This window comes from Sylvia atricapilla, chromosome 2 (assembly GCF_009819655.1).
Source record: "Sylvia atricapilla isolate bSylAtr1 chromosome 2, bSylAtr1.pri, whole genome shotgun sequence".
Taxonomy (NCBI): domain Eukaryota; kingdom Metazoa; phylum Chordata; class Aves; order Passeriformes; family Sylviidae; genus Sylvia; species Sylvia atricapilla.
In genome coordinates this window covers 84,131,684-84,152,013 of record NC_089141.1, presented here as the reverse complement: position 1 = coordinate 84,152,013, position 20,330 = coordinate 84,131,684, and the positions used below count along the sequence as shown (strand labels likewise).

Below are 20,330 nucleotides of genomic sequence, written 5' to 3'. Positions count from 1 at the left end.
CTGGTGTCTCTTGTGTCCTACATTGCCATAATGCAGGTTAATGTCCTCTCTCCAGTGAGCAGTGTCTTCTCCAACAGTAACTCCAGAGTGGGCCAGAAATTTATACTGGATGAGGCAGAAGCTTCTCCAGGTGCTGCTCTCCTGGTACACTTGTTTCCCAGCAAGATTCTTGTAACTAAGCTGAAACACAAGTGGTTTCATCCTGCCATGGACTCATACTAAAAACACTCAGGAAACTTTCCAGAATAGCTGATTTGTTTTGGTTTGGGGTTGTCTTTGTGTTGTTTGGTTTTTTTGTTTTTCTTTTGGGAATATTTTATTAGTCCCTTAACTATAAATTGGTCAGCCTGTATCTATTTAATTATATCTCCACCCACCCCCACCCCCTTGGTGCCCTTCCCTTTTTTTTCTCATATGGATGCTACACTCCAGATGCTCTGCCTTGTTTAGGGCAAGCAACTGAGCTGAGATTTTTCACAGCTTGCAAGAGAGTCCCATGTGAAGCTTGTTGCTGTAGTGTGAGAACATCCCACTCACTTCCTGCTGCCACTCAAGGACTACTTGAGTGTTATCTGGTAAAAACTTCAGGAGAGTGAGTGTACTTCCTGAAGATCCCACTTTATCCAGTGCTAATGACACTCTGACTCAAACATTTGCTTCCCAATAGACAAATAGAGAGTGAATGTTCAGATTTTTAATTTCCAGACACAGGGTCCTTTCTGGAGGACTACTATTTAAGATGCCAGCTTGACATAAACACTTCAAAGGGATTTTCTTAAAAAGTGGACATAAAATCTTACGTTGACACTTTCTTCTGCCTTCTGCACTTCTCTTGGTACAATGTAATTTGCTGTTTAAGATCAATCGATCCAAGTGATATCCTTGGATCTGAGCAGCTATCATTACACAGTTCTGCTCAAAAAGAAACCCCAAAAAGTTATATTCAGGACTAGCCTCATGTTCATTCGTTCTATCTATCTATCTATCTATCTATCTATCTATCTATCTATCTATCGATCTACCTATCTACATTAAAAAGGTCATGCCCTGCTTGCTGCTGGATTAAACAGCACACTAGCAGCAACAAGCATGGTTAGAAGTTGTGTTCAGAGGGCTGCTGAAGAGTGTGCTGATCCAGACATCTTGAAGGCTGCTTTAGTATGTATGTGACTCTAAAGGACCAGCTGAACATGAAGTCCATCCATGAGTGGCATTAGACAAAAACAGGCCCTGGGCAAAAGACTCAGTTTTGAAGCAGAACCTGTTTAACACAAGGTGACCGAATGCTCTTCCAGTTGCACCAGCCATACAGCAGAAGCTGGGTTATTTTCAATCCCTCTTCTAACAAACTGACTCACTGAGAGCTGCAGTTGTCATTGTTTCATAAGGCCAAAACAGCGGAGCTCAGAAAACTTGCTCATAATTAAAGGTTGGGAAAACAGACAAAGCCCAGTTAAAGCTGTACTTAGTGTTAAAACATCTGGGTGAAATAGTGTCAGTGCAAGACACTTCATACTTTGTGTACTCCTCTTTTTACCTCTCATTCAGTCAGGCACAGCTCATCAGCAGCTGAAGTGCAGAGCACAACTTCTGTACGATTTCACCACTGTGCTCCAGTGTTGGGAATGTGCTGTTCACTCACATTCTCATCCTGCCTTGCCCTGGAGCTTCTCCCAATTCCGTGTTTCCCTCACAGGCCCAGCCACATCCTGCACTGAGCTGTGGCCAGGGCTGGGCCCAGTGTGTCTGCATCTGTGGAATAAACACTCACCGTCCCTTGACTGGAACCGTATATCCTGTTCTGATACGGTCTTACTGTTTAATAAAATATCTAATACCTTTCAAGGGCTTTTGGAAATAGAGTTCATGGTAAGTAAACTGGTTTCACATGTTAGGGTCATACTTCCAATGTCAGACTTCCTGATTTTAGTACAAGGCCAGAAACTTTTTAGGTTTTTAGTCTATTCCTCAGCATTGGCAGAACAGAACTGCCCTTTAGGAGCACCAAACTAATTGCCAAAATTAACAGTAATTGTTTCTCGTTTCTTTTCCTTGCTGGGAAATTTGCACTTCTGGTCGTTTCCAGATCTGAAAGAGTAGAGCTGACTCATGGCAGTTTGGCCCTGATTCTACTTCAAATAAATGTTTTAAATTATCCAAAGGGCTATGAGCTCCATGGTTTCCAGGACAGCCTGTCTTCTGAGCACTTTAAGATGTTTTTTCCTCTGGTCTTTTTACTCCACACAGAACTTCCCTTGCAGTCTTTTTCACACTGCCTTTGCAAACAGGCACCTTGCTGCCCAGCTTTAGACCTTCCATCATCTCATCTCCCCACACTCAGCTTGTCCTCCCAGCACACTTCAATATTTTCAACCCCATCTAGATTTTTCTGCAAGACTGCACGTGCTTTGTCAAAATCTCATTCCTTTTGATTTTTACCTCATCATGAGATCATAAGAGGTCTGTCCTCTCCACAGTTCTGTGATGGTGTATGCTTCTGTCCTCATTACCCTCTGCTTAAGAGATTTTTCAATGCATGTCAAGAATGACTGTAACTATAAAAGCTGGAGAGTAGGTACCTCAGGAAGAGGCAGCAAGAACCGTCTTGTACATGTACTTACCATACACAGAGGTTTCTTTAGTAATACCAACTTTTGCCTAGATTTTATTTCACTCAAATTCTTGTCAATTGCAATTATGGCTTCTCTTTAAGGCACCTCTTTTGCTTTCTTTAAGCAGGCAAAACAAACGGAAAGTGCTCTCCAGAATTACCCTGGAGAAGCAAGATAGCATGCTCAGGGAATGTTTAGGCTTCGGATACTTCCCTTGGGAGAAAGACAGGATTTTTCCCCTCTTAGGAAACTGAAAACTGTGTCAAAGATCTTCACAGTTCACTATGGTTTCACTGGAACTTGTGCTCAAGGGGAAGCTTTTCCAAAACAAGAACTAAGATTATTTTAATACGGGCCAAGGTAATTTGCATTATCACAAGGGAATGGCTCACACTTTTGGGGGAGAAGGGGTGGGTCAGGGAAAGGCATCTAAATTACTTGTGTTTTGCCTTGTCTTGTTCAAAAGGAAATGTTCTTAAACCAGAATTTTTTATTCCTACCCTCACTGATTAAACCACTGCAGACTATTAGCATTTCAGAATTAATTTCTGCTTCTATCCTCCATGGAATCAATTCCAATGTAAACACCTGCTGGGTAAAAGAGGTGGCATACAACCTTCGGCAGCTTCTTTCACCTTGAAGTTTACTGCTAGTTATCTTCCCAAGCTCCATTTGCAGAGAAGCAGGCCTTGGCATGTCAGGAGCTTAACTGCTTATTTTTTTATTTTCATGCAGTAAGAGACTTGTTTTCTCAGTCATCAGAGAGAAATTGCATATAAATCCAAGTTGAACATTTCATGACCTTGTGTGGCTGGAGAAGTACTCAAATTTTAAGAATGAAGGTGTTCCAGCAGGTTCCTATTCAAGAGAACTGTAGCTTTGAGCTTCTGCTAGTGGCAACAGGAAGGCAGCGGCCTCACACCTGGAGAGTTTGTTCACATAAAGCATGCTGGAAAAGAGCTCCCTTGGTTAAATACATGGGACACTGACATTTTGTTGCATACAGAACCTTTATGCTAGAAGGAATATTAACTGAAATATACCATTCTTACTCTCTTACTGGATGGGTTCTGATAAACACCTGCTGCTGTAAATTGGTAGCAGTACCACTGAGTCATAAGTAAATTTAGAGTGCTAGTGTCTGTTAATGCTTTCTGGCTACAGAAGGGTTCATTTTTACTTTGCTGCAGCTCAGAGGAATAGATGTAGCCACTGGGGCTTGCCTTACTGTTAATGAATGGAAACAGGCACCTTACAGGGACAGATAAATCATACCTAAGAATAGCAACATTCTTGTTCAGACCCATGCAAGAACAGTGTTACAAAGCTATGGGCGTAGCATAAACAGCAGCTGCTCTAATGCCTGATACCTGGAAACTTAAGAATGTAGACACTTTTCCAGATTTTTGCTATCCAGTGAATTTTCAAGTGAGTGGCACTGCATAACCCTGAAAACAGTTTCTATTCTCTGCTGCAATACAAACCCACACTGTTGAGAAGCCAGGTTTCATCTGCAGTGAAGTTTCTGGTAATACAGGCTCTGTGTGCATTACATTTTGGCCCAAAGGCTGTGCCAAGTGGAGTCATGCAGACACAAGTTCAGAAAATACAAGGGGAACAGAACTATAGCAGACAAATCTTGAAAAAAGCATATTTATTTTAAAGTACAACCCAAAGTTGTATCTGTAAGAAATGCACATGGTATCTTGTTTCTTGCACAAGTCTTGGCTGTGTGCATTTCACTTCAACTTAAAAATGCGTTCAGGTTTACAAATGTACAAACAGCATAAAGTGTATTACAGTCTCAACAGAATGCTCTTACATTCAGCCACTTTGCTCTTAAGGTTTTGTGTTGGTTTTGTTGGTATTTTTTGTTCATTTTTTTTCCTTTTTTACATTCTTATAACCTGTGTTAACAAAGACAGCCTTATTTTAAAAAAATACTCTGCATTTTAGCACAAAGTGCCTTTTGATTTTAAATTAGAACTTGGAGGATAACACTGGAAAAAATTTAAAAACCCAAAACTTTGCATGAAAGTATTGCATGCCAGGACCATTTTAGAGTTCAAATTGTTTCCTAAATAAAGATGGCAGATGGTAAAATATGAAACCGATGAAACTGTTCATATTTACAGGCTTTAGCCGTAGTTGGGATTTGTGACCACACCCAGACATTTCCAAGCTTATCTGCAATCTCACACTACCATATCGCAGGACAGACTTTAAAAAGGAGCAAGTGATGAAAGCATGACTGATGGGGGAGTGGGGCTGGGGGAAGCAACAGCCTGACAACGACGTTTCAAAAATTTGCATTCAGAATTGTATCATGACCTGAATAAGAGTTCTTTTCTTTTGCTTTAGTTTTCGTGAGGATAGTGTGAATTTGACCAAGGATCTGAACTTCTTCTTCCAATTGTTGGGCTCCAAATTCTCCAAGGATTGTAGGTCTGTCCCATATCTTCAGCAGGATTGGCAACGGTGGCGGCAGCGGGTGGTGGCGGAGCAGCGGCAGAGTTTTCACTACCCATGAGATCAATGCCTGACAATGCATTTGCTGGAGTGGTGAAGGGAAGGCCACTGTTGAGATTACTCGACCAAATGGAACTGCTGAATGGAGTGGTAGACCACAGGCCACTGGGGTTGCCCAGGATTGACTGCAGTAAAGACAGAGCAAGGGAAGTGGCAGGTTGGTAAGCCTCAATTTCCACCTTGTTTACAGCCCCCCAAAAGAAAAGTATCTGAAGCAGCAGCAACAAGAAGCATGCTCTGGAACCCCCTCCATCCTCACTGCAACACAGAGCTCTGAGCTCCATTTACAAGAGCTTGCCCAGAGGAACCCACTGCTCCAGGAGCCGTGCGGTCTGCAGGGCGCAGTCATGTTACAGTTTCTGAGCTGTTTTCATTTCAGCTGAGACATCCCAGTACCAGTGCTAATTTAAGCACCATGAGTATTCAACACACAAGAGCCAGAACACTTAAGCTTAAACAAACTAGCTAGAATGAGGTAGATAAACATGGCTGAAGTCTCAAAAAGCCAAAACAATTCAAGTTACAATGGAAGATAACAGCAAAGTACTTTTTTCATCTTTTTTGCTGTTTGCAGATTTATCTCCCTGTAGTCAGACCTCATCTGTTTTGGATGAATCTACTTGTGTTCGCTCCCACTGTACCTATTCCATATTCCCAGTATATACTTTTTCCCCATCCAGAACTTCTTCAGATGAAGGGAAAGAGGATAGGACAGCTGGCCATTTATCACTGAATTCCATAAGGTCTCTCCTAGCTCAAGGCACTTAGAAGTCTCTGACAAATGGTCATGGTGCAGATGCAGGTGAGTTCCAGCACATCACAAATGCCTCTGGGATATGAAGGACAGGTACAGCAAGCCTAAAGAACATGTGCAGGAACACAAGGCTCAGATTCTATCAACTGTATTTTACTAAGGCCCAAACAGTAGCAGATAGCAAGCAGAGGAACCTGACCCGTGGTGTGGTGGAAAGTGATACTCGGAAGCAGCCAAAGATGGAGATGAGAAAGGTTAGCATAACTTTCTGCTAATATTAGCACAGAACCTGCTACATGTAGGCTTCTGGCACTACATAACCCAGTGTCAACAGATTCAATGTATACATATGCTGTGAATTCAATTTGCAAATATACTGGAAACTTAATACACCCAAAGGCAGCAGACTTGTTGAGTAAGTGCTGTTAGGTACAAACATCCTTATGTTTGGATTTAGTGGCTGGAGATAGGGCACCCCTTCCCAAGATCTCTGCCCTTAGATAACACACACTCTAAAGGTTAACCAGGATCAGTGTACCCTGCAACTGATGATTTAGGTAAAAATCCCTTTAGGAAAGAAAACAAGGTAGAATCTGAAAATTTCTTCTTCCTTTTATGTTTTTATTCTCTGCTCTGGAATGAAGAAGACAGGCTCAGTCTAATCATACCTGAAACTGGCTAGATGCTAACGTACCGCAAAATCTGCCACCAAGGGCTGGACAGGAGTTCTAAGCATTACTTGAGAGTTAACCAGGCCAATGACATCAGGACACTCCAATGTCACTGAAAAACTGAGCCAGACCAGGGTCACAGTATATTATTGTCACATAAATAAATGGTTATATTTAAGCTATATCAGCATTAGACTACTAAACCTACAGCAGGAAATACTCACTCTGCTGCTTGGGAACCTGTCCTAACAGACTAAAAGTCCACCCTATTTCCTGCTGCATGCAAGAGGCAGGAACTATTTTTTTCTACTTGTCCCAAAAGTGTTTGGGAGATTGTGATAGAAAGGCACTTGCTCATAAATCAGGAGCAACCAGGAAAGGAGCAGCAGAGAAGAGCACCTGCTATGCCTTTTCAAGGCTGCTGGACGGAGGTATGAAGTGGCTGGCAGGCAGAACTACACACAGAGAAACAGAAGAATGGGGAGTAGGAAAATGTGGTTTGAAAGAAACCTAGGGAGAAGCACCAGCAAGGCAGCAAGGCTGAGGGAAGATGAGGTCCAGAAGGCAAATGCTACTTAGCACACAAAAAAAGTTGTATATACAAGGAGAAAGCAAGAAGAATAACGAGAAAAACCAAAACTGACTGTCCAGAAACCTTCCTAGAAAAAAGGGTAACACAGAAGCCACTGCCTAAAGCGCTGCTTGCAACAATGGCTTTGGCTCTTGTCCCGGAACAGAGGAAAAGGCAGGGCCCTGGCCTGGCACCTGCTCTCTTATCAGGCACCTAGAGCAAGGAGGGTCAGTAACAGCAAAAGCCAAGCTTTTCTGTCCTGGCTTGCCATAAACACTTGAAAACACCACTATCATTTATAACAGCTTTGAGTATTTCAGTCAGTTTGCTGCTTGCTTCTTGTTTGTTATGTCATCTCCTTGAGTAAGCTCCTAAAATATCTCCTTCCAAATCAAAGTACTTAAATGAAGTACCTGACACCACTTCTATACCATTTGTCTGGCTTCCATCTTGATGCTTCCTGAAGCACACTTTTAAATATGTTTCAGAAGCAGCTGGGAAATACAAGTTAAGAGCTAGAGAGCTTCTTCTGGTTGTCCTCAAGTCCTCCCTCTCTCAAATGCTGAGAAACCTGCCCTCCTTGTGATCAAAATCCAAACATCTTTCCTTACACAGCTTCAGTGAGGTTCCAGCTCTGGTTGTAACCACATGACAAGGGCAGGATCTGCAAGCCTTCTATAAGAAGCTGTGTGACCTTCTTTGGCTTCCCTTGTCCCTGCCTTCCCCCACTCCATCTGAACTGCTCCCAGGTGAAGTAAACACTGCCTCTTACTCACTACAAAAACATTTTCAGAAGTCAACATGAAGAAGGATTTCAGCTGGCACTGAAGACAGCTGTTGCAGTATAAGTTCTAGTCTGACACAAGGATGACAGTGCAGCACTAGAGTCTGTGAAGCTGGAGTTTTTCTCCTTCTTTTGCTATACTAAAAATCTTCATCGAAATAAGTAGTCAGTTTAAAGACTTGTGTTCAGTCCTTTAGTATTTTTTCCTAAACTGAAAAGAATTTGTTTAAGGTCTTTTAGATAGCTTTTTTGGGACCTTTTGTTAGTTTACAAACAGATGCAATACTGGATTCAGAAAGCAGAGTCAAAGTGTGAAAGTTATTATATTGCCTATTTTGCAACTGTCCATCAAACTGGAAGTAACATATCAGAGTCCAGCCATGGCACAGGAGCAAACCTGAAGGACATGGGAGCAGACCACACTTTTGTAAGTGTGAGAAATATTTTTATGGGAAGCAATGTATATGGATTCATCATCCACAAGTGCAAAGACTAATAACTCTTTGTCCAACAGCCATATCAACTTAAATACATCAAGATGAATATGTGTAAATTCCCTCTTCCTTTATTCTTCAGTTGATTTCTTTTCATCCTCCGCTCCTCTGCATTAAATTAGATGGCACATATAGAACAGGCTGGTAACAGTAATAAATCACTGTATTTGGATGGTCTGAATACTTACTGCAGTTGTATGAGTTGGGGAACTTGAGCTTGTTGGCCAGGAGGGTACAGAATCTGTAGCTGAAGGATCCCAGATGGATGATGGAACATTATTGAATTCATTCCAGTTTCTCTGAACATCCTGCCCATAAGCAGATCGAGCTAAACCAAGCTTGCTAAAAACCTCTAAAAATAAAACAAAATAAAAATGAGTACATTACCCTTCCTCTTCTGCCAAGAACAATACTTCTCACAGTTATTTCCCATATTTTTCTAGCATGTCTTGCTGCAGTGATATTAGAAGAGGTCACACAATAATACCAACCTCATCTCATGAGACCAGCAGACAGGGCCACAAAGTTTGCCATGGTTACAGTGGGGAAGAAGAGTTGAATACTTGCTGCGGGTAATTCAGTCCAGCCTAAGCACAGCAGTACTCAAGACTGTTGTCTGTGACTGCAGCACTCATTTGTCTTGCAGCACTCCCTTTCCTGGTGACTTCTGGAAAGTCACTTTTTCAGCAGGGAGTGCCCCAGCCCAGACCCCATCTCTGCTATGAGAATGAAAAGGGAGCACCAACAGTTGTAGCTTTTCTGCTTCTCGCACATGGAACTGATCTCAGTCAGTTCCTGGTGATTTTACTGGTGCCCTCAGAGCCACAGGTGCCAAGTGTTGCTGATGAAGAAAGAGGAAAGAACCCCACAGCAGCAGCTGCCATTGTTTGCATTTCCAGCAGACATTGAACTGTTGCAGTAAATAACGTTTTTTCAGTAGACACCAATGCCACATGCACAGTTTACTTTGCTTATCGTCTTTTCAGCCACCTCAAAACACACCACAGATGCCTAAATACGAAAATCTTCCTAAGTACATACAGCATCCACGCCCTGCAATCACAATGCATGGTCACCTCTATTACATTTATGGAAGTTTAGTCAAATATTTAAATACATTAATTAATTGCTGAGTTTAGTATGCATCAGTTCACTGCGCAGCTATACAAATACTGCAGGAAAACACAAGAGGAAAGCAACAAGAGGGTTGGGCCACTGCCTCACTTAACAGAGCCATGTTTTTAGGCAGGTGTTTATGCTCTGGAAAATACTGGCCTACTGGCACATTTGTGGGACCTACAGTAAAGTTTTGGGGGAGGGATGGAGAGGAAGAAGACTAAGGAAACAACTCCCCAGATCCAGCAATTTTACTGCAACAGAGAAACTCCAAACCCAAACATTCTCAGCCCATCAAACACTCTATGAGATTTCAGCCAAACACAAGAATATATCACCAAATTTTTAACAAATGTTCCTACATAGTCTTCCCTTTCAGCAGTGAGGATGGAAACACTGTCTCTACTTAGACCAGTGGAACGAAGACACAACATTTCTCTACCACTATTTGAATACAGAAAAATATTTGAACAGAAAAACTCACCTCCAGTTAAGTTAAAAGAGTGTCCGAATGCAGAGAAGGAGTTGAGAGGTGTGAAATCAGGACTGCTGGGATTGCTGATAGGACTCCACAAACCTGAACTACATTTTATGGAGGAACAGGAAGGCAATATACAACTTATTAGCACAGTATTATTTGCTTTATTAACTTACCAATCTATATAAAAATGTGTGTGTGTATGTGTTTAGCTATATATATTTTTATATATATAAAAATATATATAGTTAAAATACACTAAATAAATATTTAATGGTGAGTTAGGAAACCAGTTTGGTTTTGTTTTAACAATAGATTTTGGTGGTATACATTTTCCTGTGTTTAAACCCACCTTGGAGTAACACAGTAATATAGACACAGTGCTCTTTAATCTGTAGAATTAGCATCCAACAAACATGAGACTAGCTCTTTCGATCAGTTTTTCAAAAAACTCATGGAGTCCAAGCCATAGTACAGTTTTTTCCTCAAGCAGATAAAATTTACAGTCACTTGGAAGGGATACAAATACACTCATGGACAGGCTTCTTAAAAGTAACAGATGAGTTAACTGGAACCAGTCTTAAACATCCACCAGAACAAACAAAAACTCCAATGCACAAGCCTCATTCAGAAAGCAATTCCTTTGCATATGGAAACTTGAATTCAAGTCTCTTTCCTACTTCAGAAGGGTTACTGCTTTTTACAACTGAGGGGCTCACTGCCAAAATGTCAGAGAAGACATGTGCCTCAGGGAATGTGACTGAGTGCAGCTCTACTGAAAGCACAAAGCCCACTGACAGTTCTGGTCTCGGTGTTCAAAGGGAAGTGAAAGGCACTGCTGTACAGCAAGGTACTCTGCCTGTGAACCTTCAAGTGACCTTGGTGCACATTCCTCAGTACTGAGAGCCAAGTTCATTTCTCATTGTGTGGATGCCTAGGAACACAAGATTGTTGAGTTACTTGGAATGAGGAGGAAAAAGCTCTCATCACATCCAGAACACCCTTCTCTCTACTTTTGAGTCACTTGCCACTCCTAAACTTTTCTGCAAGGTGAGAGATGCTGTGCCTAGACTTTAAAATAGTTTTAAAAAAACCTAACTAGAATTAATTCTGTCACTCCCTTCAAAATGCCATTAATAGCTCAGTCTTCTTTTCTAGGGGTCCAGGTATTTGCCTAGAGAATATAAAAATTACCTGTCAGAGCCATCACTCTCAACAACTGAGTGGGAAATGCTGATATTGCTGGAAACATCTGTCTTGCTTGGAGAAACCTTTGGTAAACCACTGCCACCTGCAAGAATATGTATATAAAAAATGAGCAAAATAAACCTCAGCAAAATAACAGAATATTCATTAAATACTTGGAATTATTAAGAACTCCAAACTGGTTCCATTACCTGGACTTTTGTCATAACCTGCAGCTACAGCAGCAAAAGTGGGGTTTCCATTCCTGCCTGGAAGAGAAGCTGCCTTTGCCAGCTTATGTTTGGTACCATTAGGCTGCTTGGTTTTTGTTTCACTAAAATGAAAAAGAACCCAAAAAAAAGAGGTTAAAAAAAGACTAAGGTTTTGGACTTCAGCAGTTTGATTAAAAAAGCAGCAATTTAAGCTAGCATTCAAGAAAATAATTATGACAGCTCAACAGTTTATGTAATTGCACATTTTTCCAATCTACCAAGTTGTACAGCAAGGCAAGATATTCACAGTGGTGTATCTGCAGAAAAGCAGTTTCCACGGGAAGAGGAAATGGGTCTGAGAATTAGGGAGATGCCCCCTGTGAAGCACAGTTCCTCAAGTGCTCAGTGCCTGGGAAATCAGCAGGAGGTAGGATGTGGACTCACTTGCTGCAGCTGCTGTTGACGATGCTGCTGTAGGTGCCTCCTCGTGGCCCAAAGGCAAAGGATGTGGGAGGAGGAGGGGGAGATGGAGAGGCCGGTGTTGGAGAGGGCTGGCGCTGCTTCAGGAAAGCGTCTGCATTCAGAGTTTGCAGAGAGAGCTTATAGAGGTTGTCTGTGGCTATAAAGAGAAACACAAGATATCTTCTTGTAGGATTTACATTACAGCAAAGGCTTCTCAAACTTCTGCTATCCCTTCTGTTCAAATGTAGGAATTATGAGAAATGCTGTTTGCTCCCAGTGATGGAAGCAGCAGCTCCTTTACATTCACCTATGGTTATTCAGGTCTGCTGTTAATTTTCAGAGAGACTGATTTGCAACACAAACAACCAGGAGGAGGAGAGTTGGTTTCTACACAAGGGGTTTACAATGCAACCGCAAAAATTGTAACAGTCTCCCAAGCTAACCACCTCCATAAGGTGTATTCAGTGTTCTCTCTCAAGGACAAATAATTTAGTAAGTTCCAAATTTGGCTGGAGCAGACCTGATTAAGCAAAACCCCATCTACAGCAGAAAATACATATTTTTTTGAGGAGTAATTCTCATTTTCTCAATTTCCCCAGTAGCTTCTGAATCCTGTTTACTACTGGAGAACTGTAGAGTGACCCATGCCACTTCTGCCCATGCCATTTTCAAACCTCCCAGATGCTATCAATATGGGGTCTAGAGCAGAAAACTGGAGCTCAGCTATGCAGTGAAAAGGAGACAGGAAGATCTATAAACAGATCAAGCCTATCTACAGACATTAATTGCAGAACACTCATTCAGCCATTGTCTAGTGATTACTTACAGCTGCCAGCTTTGTGGAGAGGCACAGAGTCCCACTCTGGTGGTGGAGAATCCTTTTCCCCTTCTGAGCTGCTGGTGTTTCCTAGCTCCTGTGCAGAACCACTGGGGAGAAATTTTGCTAATACTGATGGTCTGTTCTCCATTAACTTACTGCTTGGACCTATTAGAACAAAAGAAAAACCAAGTGTATGGTAATAAACTGAATAGTTTTCATCTAACACCAGACATAGCACTCGAGAGGTTACAGACAATGATATAAAACTCCTGAGGTATTTACAAAAACCAGCCTTACACTACCTCTTGTTTTGGGGAGGTTTCTTGATTTGGAGCCACTTGACAAAAGGTGTGGTGGAGAGATCTTGGATGGAAAGGTTTTGCGCTGCTTGTTTTCCAGTGGGGGAGTATAAGACAATTCCAAAGGACTAAAAGAGAACAGAAATTATTTTATTTTAAAGCTCTGAACTACCGAAAAGCATATATATATACACACACACACAACCCACACTACTCCATTATGTATTAGGCTCACTCACATTCCAGAAGCAGCTTTCACCCTGGAGCTCTAGGATCACAAAACCCATTTGATCAGACGCAACAAGAAAAGGCAGCTGCACTTTTTCTACTCTGCCCCTATACACACCTGTCAGATCCCATGCTCCTAATATGCTGTTGCCCAAAATGTACAGGATTGTTTTTTAGTCAATAATATAAAACTACTCAAATGCACCATCAAATTAAATTTGCTATATATTGCTCTTTTTCTCCAGGTATTTGATTCTGTCTCTCAAACTTTCTGGGGAGGAACTATTTTCCCCATTTCCTGCAGAAGAATTCCAAGCCAGCTCTCATTGTGGCCTTTGAAAACTGTCACATGTAATGAACTTGTGAGTTATAAGATAAAGCAAAGTACTTAATTGTAAGAATAAATAAGGAGGAGACTTTGCCAGGCAATGTTTTCAGAAATATTTGGAAGAACATTGATTTCTTCTAATTATAAACTCAGTCTACTATTAATTACAACAGGAAAAACACAGCTTATATACCATACCTCCATTCAGTGAAGTTGACTTTTGTGGCACAATACTAATTTGGAATGAACTAGCTACAATAAGACTAAGATTCTTCATGTTTTCCCCCATCTATGCTTTACAATCAACCACATGCCAGCAGGGGACAGGGACTGGCAGTGGCAGCAGCCTCCTTTAATTAAGTATCCAAGACTGACCTTACTGTATGATATGAAAAAGGAAACTGAGGCTGCAATTTCCCAACAGCAGCTAAAGGCACTCACATTAATGCTGGCTCAGGGTGCTGCCCCTAGAAACATTAACCCCACCTTTTGTATGCAATACCTGTTATAACGACCTTAACATTGCTTCCCCTGATTTTCATTGCTGGATTTGCCTCTCATTCATGTGCTGTGTTTCCATTAAGTAATTTATTACTTACAAGCTTCAGATATTCCCTGACATCGGGAAGGAAGAGGAAGCTGCTTAAAGGTACCTGTTGTTGGCATTTGCCAAAGTGGCAGCTACAACAGTCAAATGCAGATATTTTTATCAATCCATCTTCCCTTTAAACATGATACTTTCCCTACTAAACAGCTTTCATTATGCTTACCTGGTTTTCACATCTACAGGGATTTCTTTCTTGATACTTGTAAGCACTTTTTTGGTTTTCTGTTTCCCTGGGAGTATTTCATTTTCAGGTTTTTCTGCTATAACTTTTCCCTTTTGTTTCTCAGGTTCCTATAAAAGACATAACGACACATTAATAATCACATAAAACAAAGTCCCTCTTGCATTAGAACACACGTAACAAAGGGAGCTGAGGGAAGAATGCTGTTGGAAAACATGAGCATTTTTGCAGTATTGAAGGTCTTTTTCATTACTTAATGAGCTTGTCTATGAAATATGGTTTCTATTTTTTTTTATTTGGAGAAGCAGAAAAGGAAATAGCAAATTAATGAGCTTCAAGCAGATCTGATATTTGCAAATACACAGCTCCCCTGGCCATGGTCTCTGAGTCTACTTAATAAGATGCTAGCTCTGTACTGAGACCTTTAATGCATCTGCTGCATGCAGTCCAGGCCACCCAAAACACTCTTCAACAAAGCAAATAATATGAGCAACTTCACTATTCAATTTATTATTTTCTTAACCACACTTCTAAGACTTTCTAAATACAAGTATATTCTCAAATAGCCATCCTGAAAAAATCAACAGTAACTTTCAAGTGACAACTTACTAAACTGTAACCTTTAAAATATATCCCATGGTTTTCTTTTTTCCCATAGCTATAACCTGTCTTTTACAAAGTTCAAATTTAAGACATCAAAATTTAGGATTGGTTTTCTTCCCTTTGGCATTACCTCTCCTTTGTTTGTCAGAGTTTGCTTTAGGACAAAATATTTATGACAATCCAACCACTACACAAATTGTAGACATTAGTTTATTACCTTGGAGCATGTAAGCTGAATAAGTAAAGGTAAGGGTACTGTGTAAGGTAATAAAGTTAACTACATGCTGACAAGTTACCACCACTGATCTGAGCCTTTGTAACTGACAAAAGGGATGATTTAGCATGCACCCTAATTATTGAATGAAATTAGCATCCACACTTTGACGTTTTGTTCTGCAAATATAACAGGCCAGGAGAAAATTACCACAGTGCTGCTGACAGCTGCTGGCTAATTCAAGCCAAAGCCACCTAGGCACTTTTAGTCCTGAGACTACAGGACTCAAGCATGTTCCCACTCAGAGGTGCAGATTTGATACAACGAATGCAAGAATTGGGAAACGTGATTTTTAATTAACATTCTTGCTTTATTAGGTATTAGATGAAACCTGAGGATGGTGTGGGGGAGAGAGACTGTATTCCTACTGTAACAAGTGACACACATCTATACAAGAGCCTCCTTTTCTCAGCAGTGCCATACCTCTTTGAGAAGTGGTTCTGTATCTGGGTTGGAGGTTTCTGTTGTGGTTGAAGAACTGTCATCATCTGCCAAGGAATCCTTCAGCTCATCCTCCTGTAGCTTTCCTTTCCCTCTTCTGTCCTTTTCTTCTCGCTTCTTCTGTGGCTTAGCCTTGCGCTGAATTGTTTTCCCTTTTCCTAGAAAGATAAAAATGCTTCAGATTCTCAGCAGTAGTGCTCAGAGACAGGTTAGAGCCCTTCATTTTGGAGGCTACCCCATGTGATTAAGCCTCAGAAGCTTGTTGTCTGTTATGACACACCTTTGCACCAAATGTGAGCAAAAGATCTCTCATTTATGCTCCTGAGCTGTGTCCCCATTGCCTCTCTATGGATGTAGGCACCATCCTGTGCCTATGATTCCTCTCTGCTCTGTTCCTGGCTTTCCTTTCAAACACCATAAAATCCAATTTGACAGTTTAGACACATAACATTTTCTACATAAATTTCTGAGGATGGCAAAAGTTCTATCATCCAAACAAATGAAGAACAGAAGTGATCAGCATGCTTGTCAGTTAAAAAAAACCCAACAAAACACGAAACAGCTTGAAATAAGGTTAGTGTGGATGAGAAAAATCACTAACAGTATTTGTCTAGCAAAAAGGTAAAAAAATCAAAATTACCAAAACCCAAAAATCTCACAACCAATTACAGTTTATCCTCCTGACATATTTTATTCCTTCAGAGTGGACTGTTCTCAATACAAAGAAACTGTGTGTGTGTGGTGTCTTCGTGAGCTTACCATTGCCTGCTGCTGTGCTCTCACAGGATTTGAGCTCTCACAACAGTCTTATTTCTTACTGGCTGTAGTATATGCCCCTACTCATAGGATCCTTCTTAAGATACTGCTCTTCAAAATAAGCACTCTCATTTATAAGCCATGCAGTGCCTGCATACAGCCTCCTAGATGGATTTAATTGTTCATTCAGATAATGACTCAAATAACCTGTGCTGAATAACAGGATTCTGCCTCTTCTGGAATTTGTACTAGCTTGAGCTGGAATTGAGACTGGAAGCACCATGAGAGCTGTTACATTTCATTTGGAAAAATGGTAAAGTTTATACCAAACCAGAAATTTGCCTTCAGTATCTTGGCAAATACCAGATACATATCAGTGCCTTCAAGCTTTGTTTTCTAAGACGTAAGTATGAGTGTTTTCAGTATCTAGGACAACAAAAATATTTGAGACAAAAATATTCTTTTTAGCATGAATGCAAATAGATATGTAAAAATATGTAAATAGTAGATCTTCCTATGAACATTTTTTTCAAGGTTGGCTTCCAGCATATTGGGGACATTTTGGCTGGGCCTCAGAAGGCCTCATTCCAAATTTTGCTTGAAATGTAGCCTACATTCAGGATTGCTAACAGTTTAATGTTTGTAATTAGAAAATCTGTGTAAAATGTTATCATGACATTAAAATGTAACATAAAGCAGCTATTTAGCTAAAAATCTAATGCAGCCTCCACTGCAGTCTGCTAGGATCCAAGTATTAGGAAGGTGAAACAGAAGATTACATAAAGTTTTAGTCTAGAAGCTGCTGTTTCTGCAGAAATCTGTGATTTGCCCTAAATACTCATCTAAAGACAAATACTCATGTGTGTATGTAGGTGCAGACAGATTATGGAACTTCCTCTATGGTTTTACGGTTTTATATTTTAGGAGGACAAATGGAAAGGGGCACACTATGTTATCTGGAGAGGGAATACGCTTTTGAAATCCAACTTGGTGGTCTCCACATACTGCGTTCAGCTGCATCGCAAAAAGCTCCCAAGTGCAAGGGCTGCCTCCTTCTTATGGGGAGCTGGAAATGGAAGATGTGCTCCAAAGTGCTTTCAGGCATTCAGTACACGGACTGGCTCACTCCACTGCACACACCCATGTACGCTCATAGGTAATCCATGAGAATGTTGCAGCCTCACTACCAGACAGTTTGCTTTCCAGAGCTCCAACACTGCACTGTTTGCCATTATGGACACCATCCATGAAACCTCCCTACCATCACATCACCTTCTGGAGCCCTATCTAGCCTTTATGGAATGAACACCTGACAAACTGATGGCAGTTCTCTTAATTTCCCCCACCACCTCCCACTGTGAAAACTAAAAACAAAACTGCCCAGAGACAGAGTAGTATATTTCAGCAAGATACCAAAACCTCTCATCACTTCAGAGCCTTCACTTTGAAAGACAAACACATCCTAACATCCACTCTAAACTAATTAAGAACTTTCTACTCATTACCACATAACAGAGTGAAGCCTTTGTCTTTGGTGAGGCACAATCTTACAGATGGTGCAGTGTTTGTACACCTTCCCATGACTCGTTTTCTTAACTTTATCTCTAATAAGCAACACAGTATCAGTGCCATTTCTAGTGTTGATGTTGGTAGCAAAAAGTGAAAAACTGTTTAGAACTAAACATATTTACACTAAATCATCATATAACTCTGGGATGCAATTGAAATTGCTAATACAAAAATCATAATTAGAAATCCCACTTCAAGAAGTGTTCATAAGAAGGCAGTAGCTGACAATTACAAAAGTCTAAACATATCTAATGTATGAAATTCAATTCATTATTTTAAGCACTACACAACTGGAAAAACAGATAAACAAGTCCAACTCAACTCTAGCCTCATCCAAAAATGAATGCAATGTATAGACAGGTGCCTTACATTAATTTGCTGACCACCTGACATTAAGGATTTTCTACAACTGCAAGTCTGGGCATGAAGAATTCCATTCCCAAACAATACCACAAGGGCTACTTACCCAACTCTCTCTTCTCTTCCTCCCTTTCTCCCTACCTCACTTTTCACAATACACCAGGACAAGTTTCTTCTCCCCTCCTCAACCCTGAGCGCCAAACTCAAATGATGGAGGTGGGAGAGACAGATGCCAACCCAAAGGCAACCCAGAAGTAGCAACAAAAAGCATTTTTCTTTTTCAGAGAATCAGGTGTCTAGATATTCACACCTGCTTTCATCAAAACATGCCCCCATTTTTGCAGGAACAATGACAAGCTAGCACTGCACAGTGAACTTCTCCTGCCATAAGGTAACAGAGTGTTCAAGACACAGGCACACAGCACAGGAAGGGAACCACAGACAAGCCCTCCCTTTTCACACTATGAAAACGCAACCTTTACAGCTGATTAAATCTTGTCCTGTGGTTTACACAGGGAATCATCCCATAAAAACAGAATTGTATTACCTTTGTTTTTTGCTAGTGGAGATGGAGGCTGTTCTGTAAACACATCAGGGGAAGGGGATTCTGGGTGATCAAAGTCTTTTTCCATAGTTTCTATGAGCCCAGTGAGATCTGAATCCTCTGAGCTGTGCCTTCTACTGCTGCCACAGTCGCCGTGAGGCGGGCTGAGGAGTGGGAGCTGTGGCAAAGCACTTTCAGTCTGTTGCTCTTGCTGCTGGGGCCCGGATGCTGGGGATTGCTGGAGGGGTTGCTCTGCCAAAGCTGGTGCCTGCTGCTGCATCAACTGCTGGTTCTGCCTCGTCCCCTTGGCTCTTTTGCCTGTGGCATGAGTCTGAGCTGTGGCACCTGAATCCAAGGTAAAGGAGCCCATTCTGTTTACTGACTGCATGGAAGCTGCTTGTGCTGAAGTCCTGTTAGGTATACTTGAATTGGTTTTGGATTTGATGTTTTCAACATCAGGTGCATTTCTATTGCTGTGAAGGTGTGCTGTTGCATTGCATTGCTTATGATTCCCTGCACCGGATCGTGAAGACGAACTGCCTGCTCCATAAATTCCTCTGGACGAACTGTGATTAGAATCCGATCCAAGTGTATTCAAGCTGGAAGAGTACCACATGTTAAAACATACTCTACAATGTTTCCATTCTTCAATGTGAAAAAAGAATCACTATATCCAAAAGAAGCCTTGAACTATACTATTCTTGGCATACAACCAGCAAAAATGCCTAAAACTGGTTTGGCAAGTCAGCAGCCTTTACCATTTCCTGTTCACTCGCCTGCTGTATATGGGAACAAAAACACAGTAAAATGACTCTTGGTTGCTGTGTATGATGGGGGGAACACTGAAAGAACATGATCTTCACTTAAGATACCTATGGTAGGAACTTCTGGCCTGCCTTCCCCCCCTTCCCCCCCATCCCAGTCTATGCATTTCATTTTTAAGAATATTATCAGGAAACTTAGCAGGGTTGTGTTTTTGGTGGATTTTTTTCCCCAAAAGAAGACTATTCCTCACAATCACAAAATTCATCTTTTCATCCAAGCCATCTTTTTACAAGCAACTGTGGGGATGTCTTCATTCATTCACCTGTTCTACAGAGCAGTATTAATTACTTTCTTACTGACCTGATAACAGAAATAAAGAAATAAAGAAATAAATAAACAGCAAAAGTACCACAAGAAGCCTGAACATTTACTTACTTTCCATCAGATGAAATTCCAACTATTCTCCTGAGATCAAGTGGCCTTCCCATATCAAAGGGAGGGTTTGAGGCCTCAAAGGACAAGCGTCTTCTAAATGGCTCCCAAATTCCTTGAGCTTCTAGATAGGCTGTTCCAATTACCAAGAGAAAGAGTACACTGTAGAGAAGAAAGATAGTAATCTAAGGATTCATTTCTTAGTTTTGAGTATTTAAAAACTAATGACACGTAGGACAAAATGTTTGTATACTG

The 20,330-nt window shown here is 41.0% G+C and overlaps 1 protein-coding gene across 1 annotated transcript in view; it reads right to left on the bottom strand.

Annotated features, from left to right (window-relative positions):
* Positions 1-4,251: 4,251 nt before the first annotated feature.
* The window catches only part of TMEM131 (transmembrane protein 131), a 93,801-nt gene continuing 77,722 nt past the window's right edge, over positions 4,252-20,330 (bottom strand). Inside the window, exons 30-41 of the mRNA XM_066313628.1 lie at positions 20,079-20,237; positions 18,882-19,477; positions 15,632-15,807; positions 14,314-14,441; positions 12,991-13,115; positions 12,695-12,853; positions 11,851-12,025; positions 11,407-11,528; positions 11,204-11,300; positions 10,016-10,113; positions 8,604-8,767; positions 4,252-5,266 (exon numbers count right to left, since the gene is read on the bottom strand). Of these exons, the coding sequence (XP_066169725.1) occupies positions 4,970-5,266; positions 8,604-8,767; positions 10,016-10,113; positions 11,204-11,300; positions 11,407-11,528; positions 11,851-12,025; positions 12,695-12,853; positions 12,991-13,115; positions 14,314-14,441; positions 15,632-15,807; positions 18,882-19,477; positions 20,079-20,237 (2,296 nt within the window). The 3' untranslated portion in view covers positions 4,252-4,969. The remainder of the gene's footprint in view (positions 5,267-8,603; positions 8,768-10,015; positions 10,114-11,203; positions 11,301-11,406; positions 11,529-11,850; positions 12,026-12,694; positions 12,854-12,990; positions 13,116-14,313; positions 14,442-15,631; positions 15,808-18,881; positions 19,478-20,078; positions 20,238-20,330) is intronic.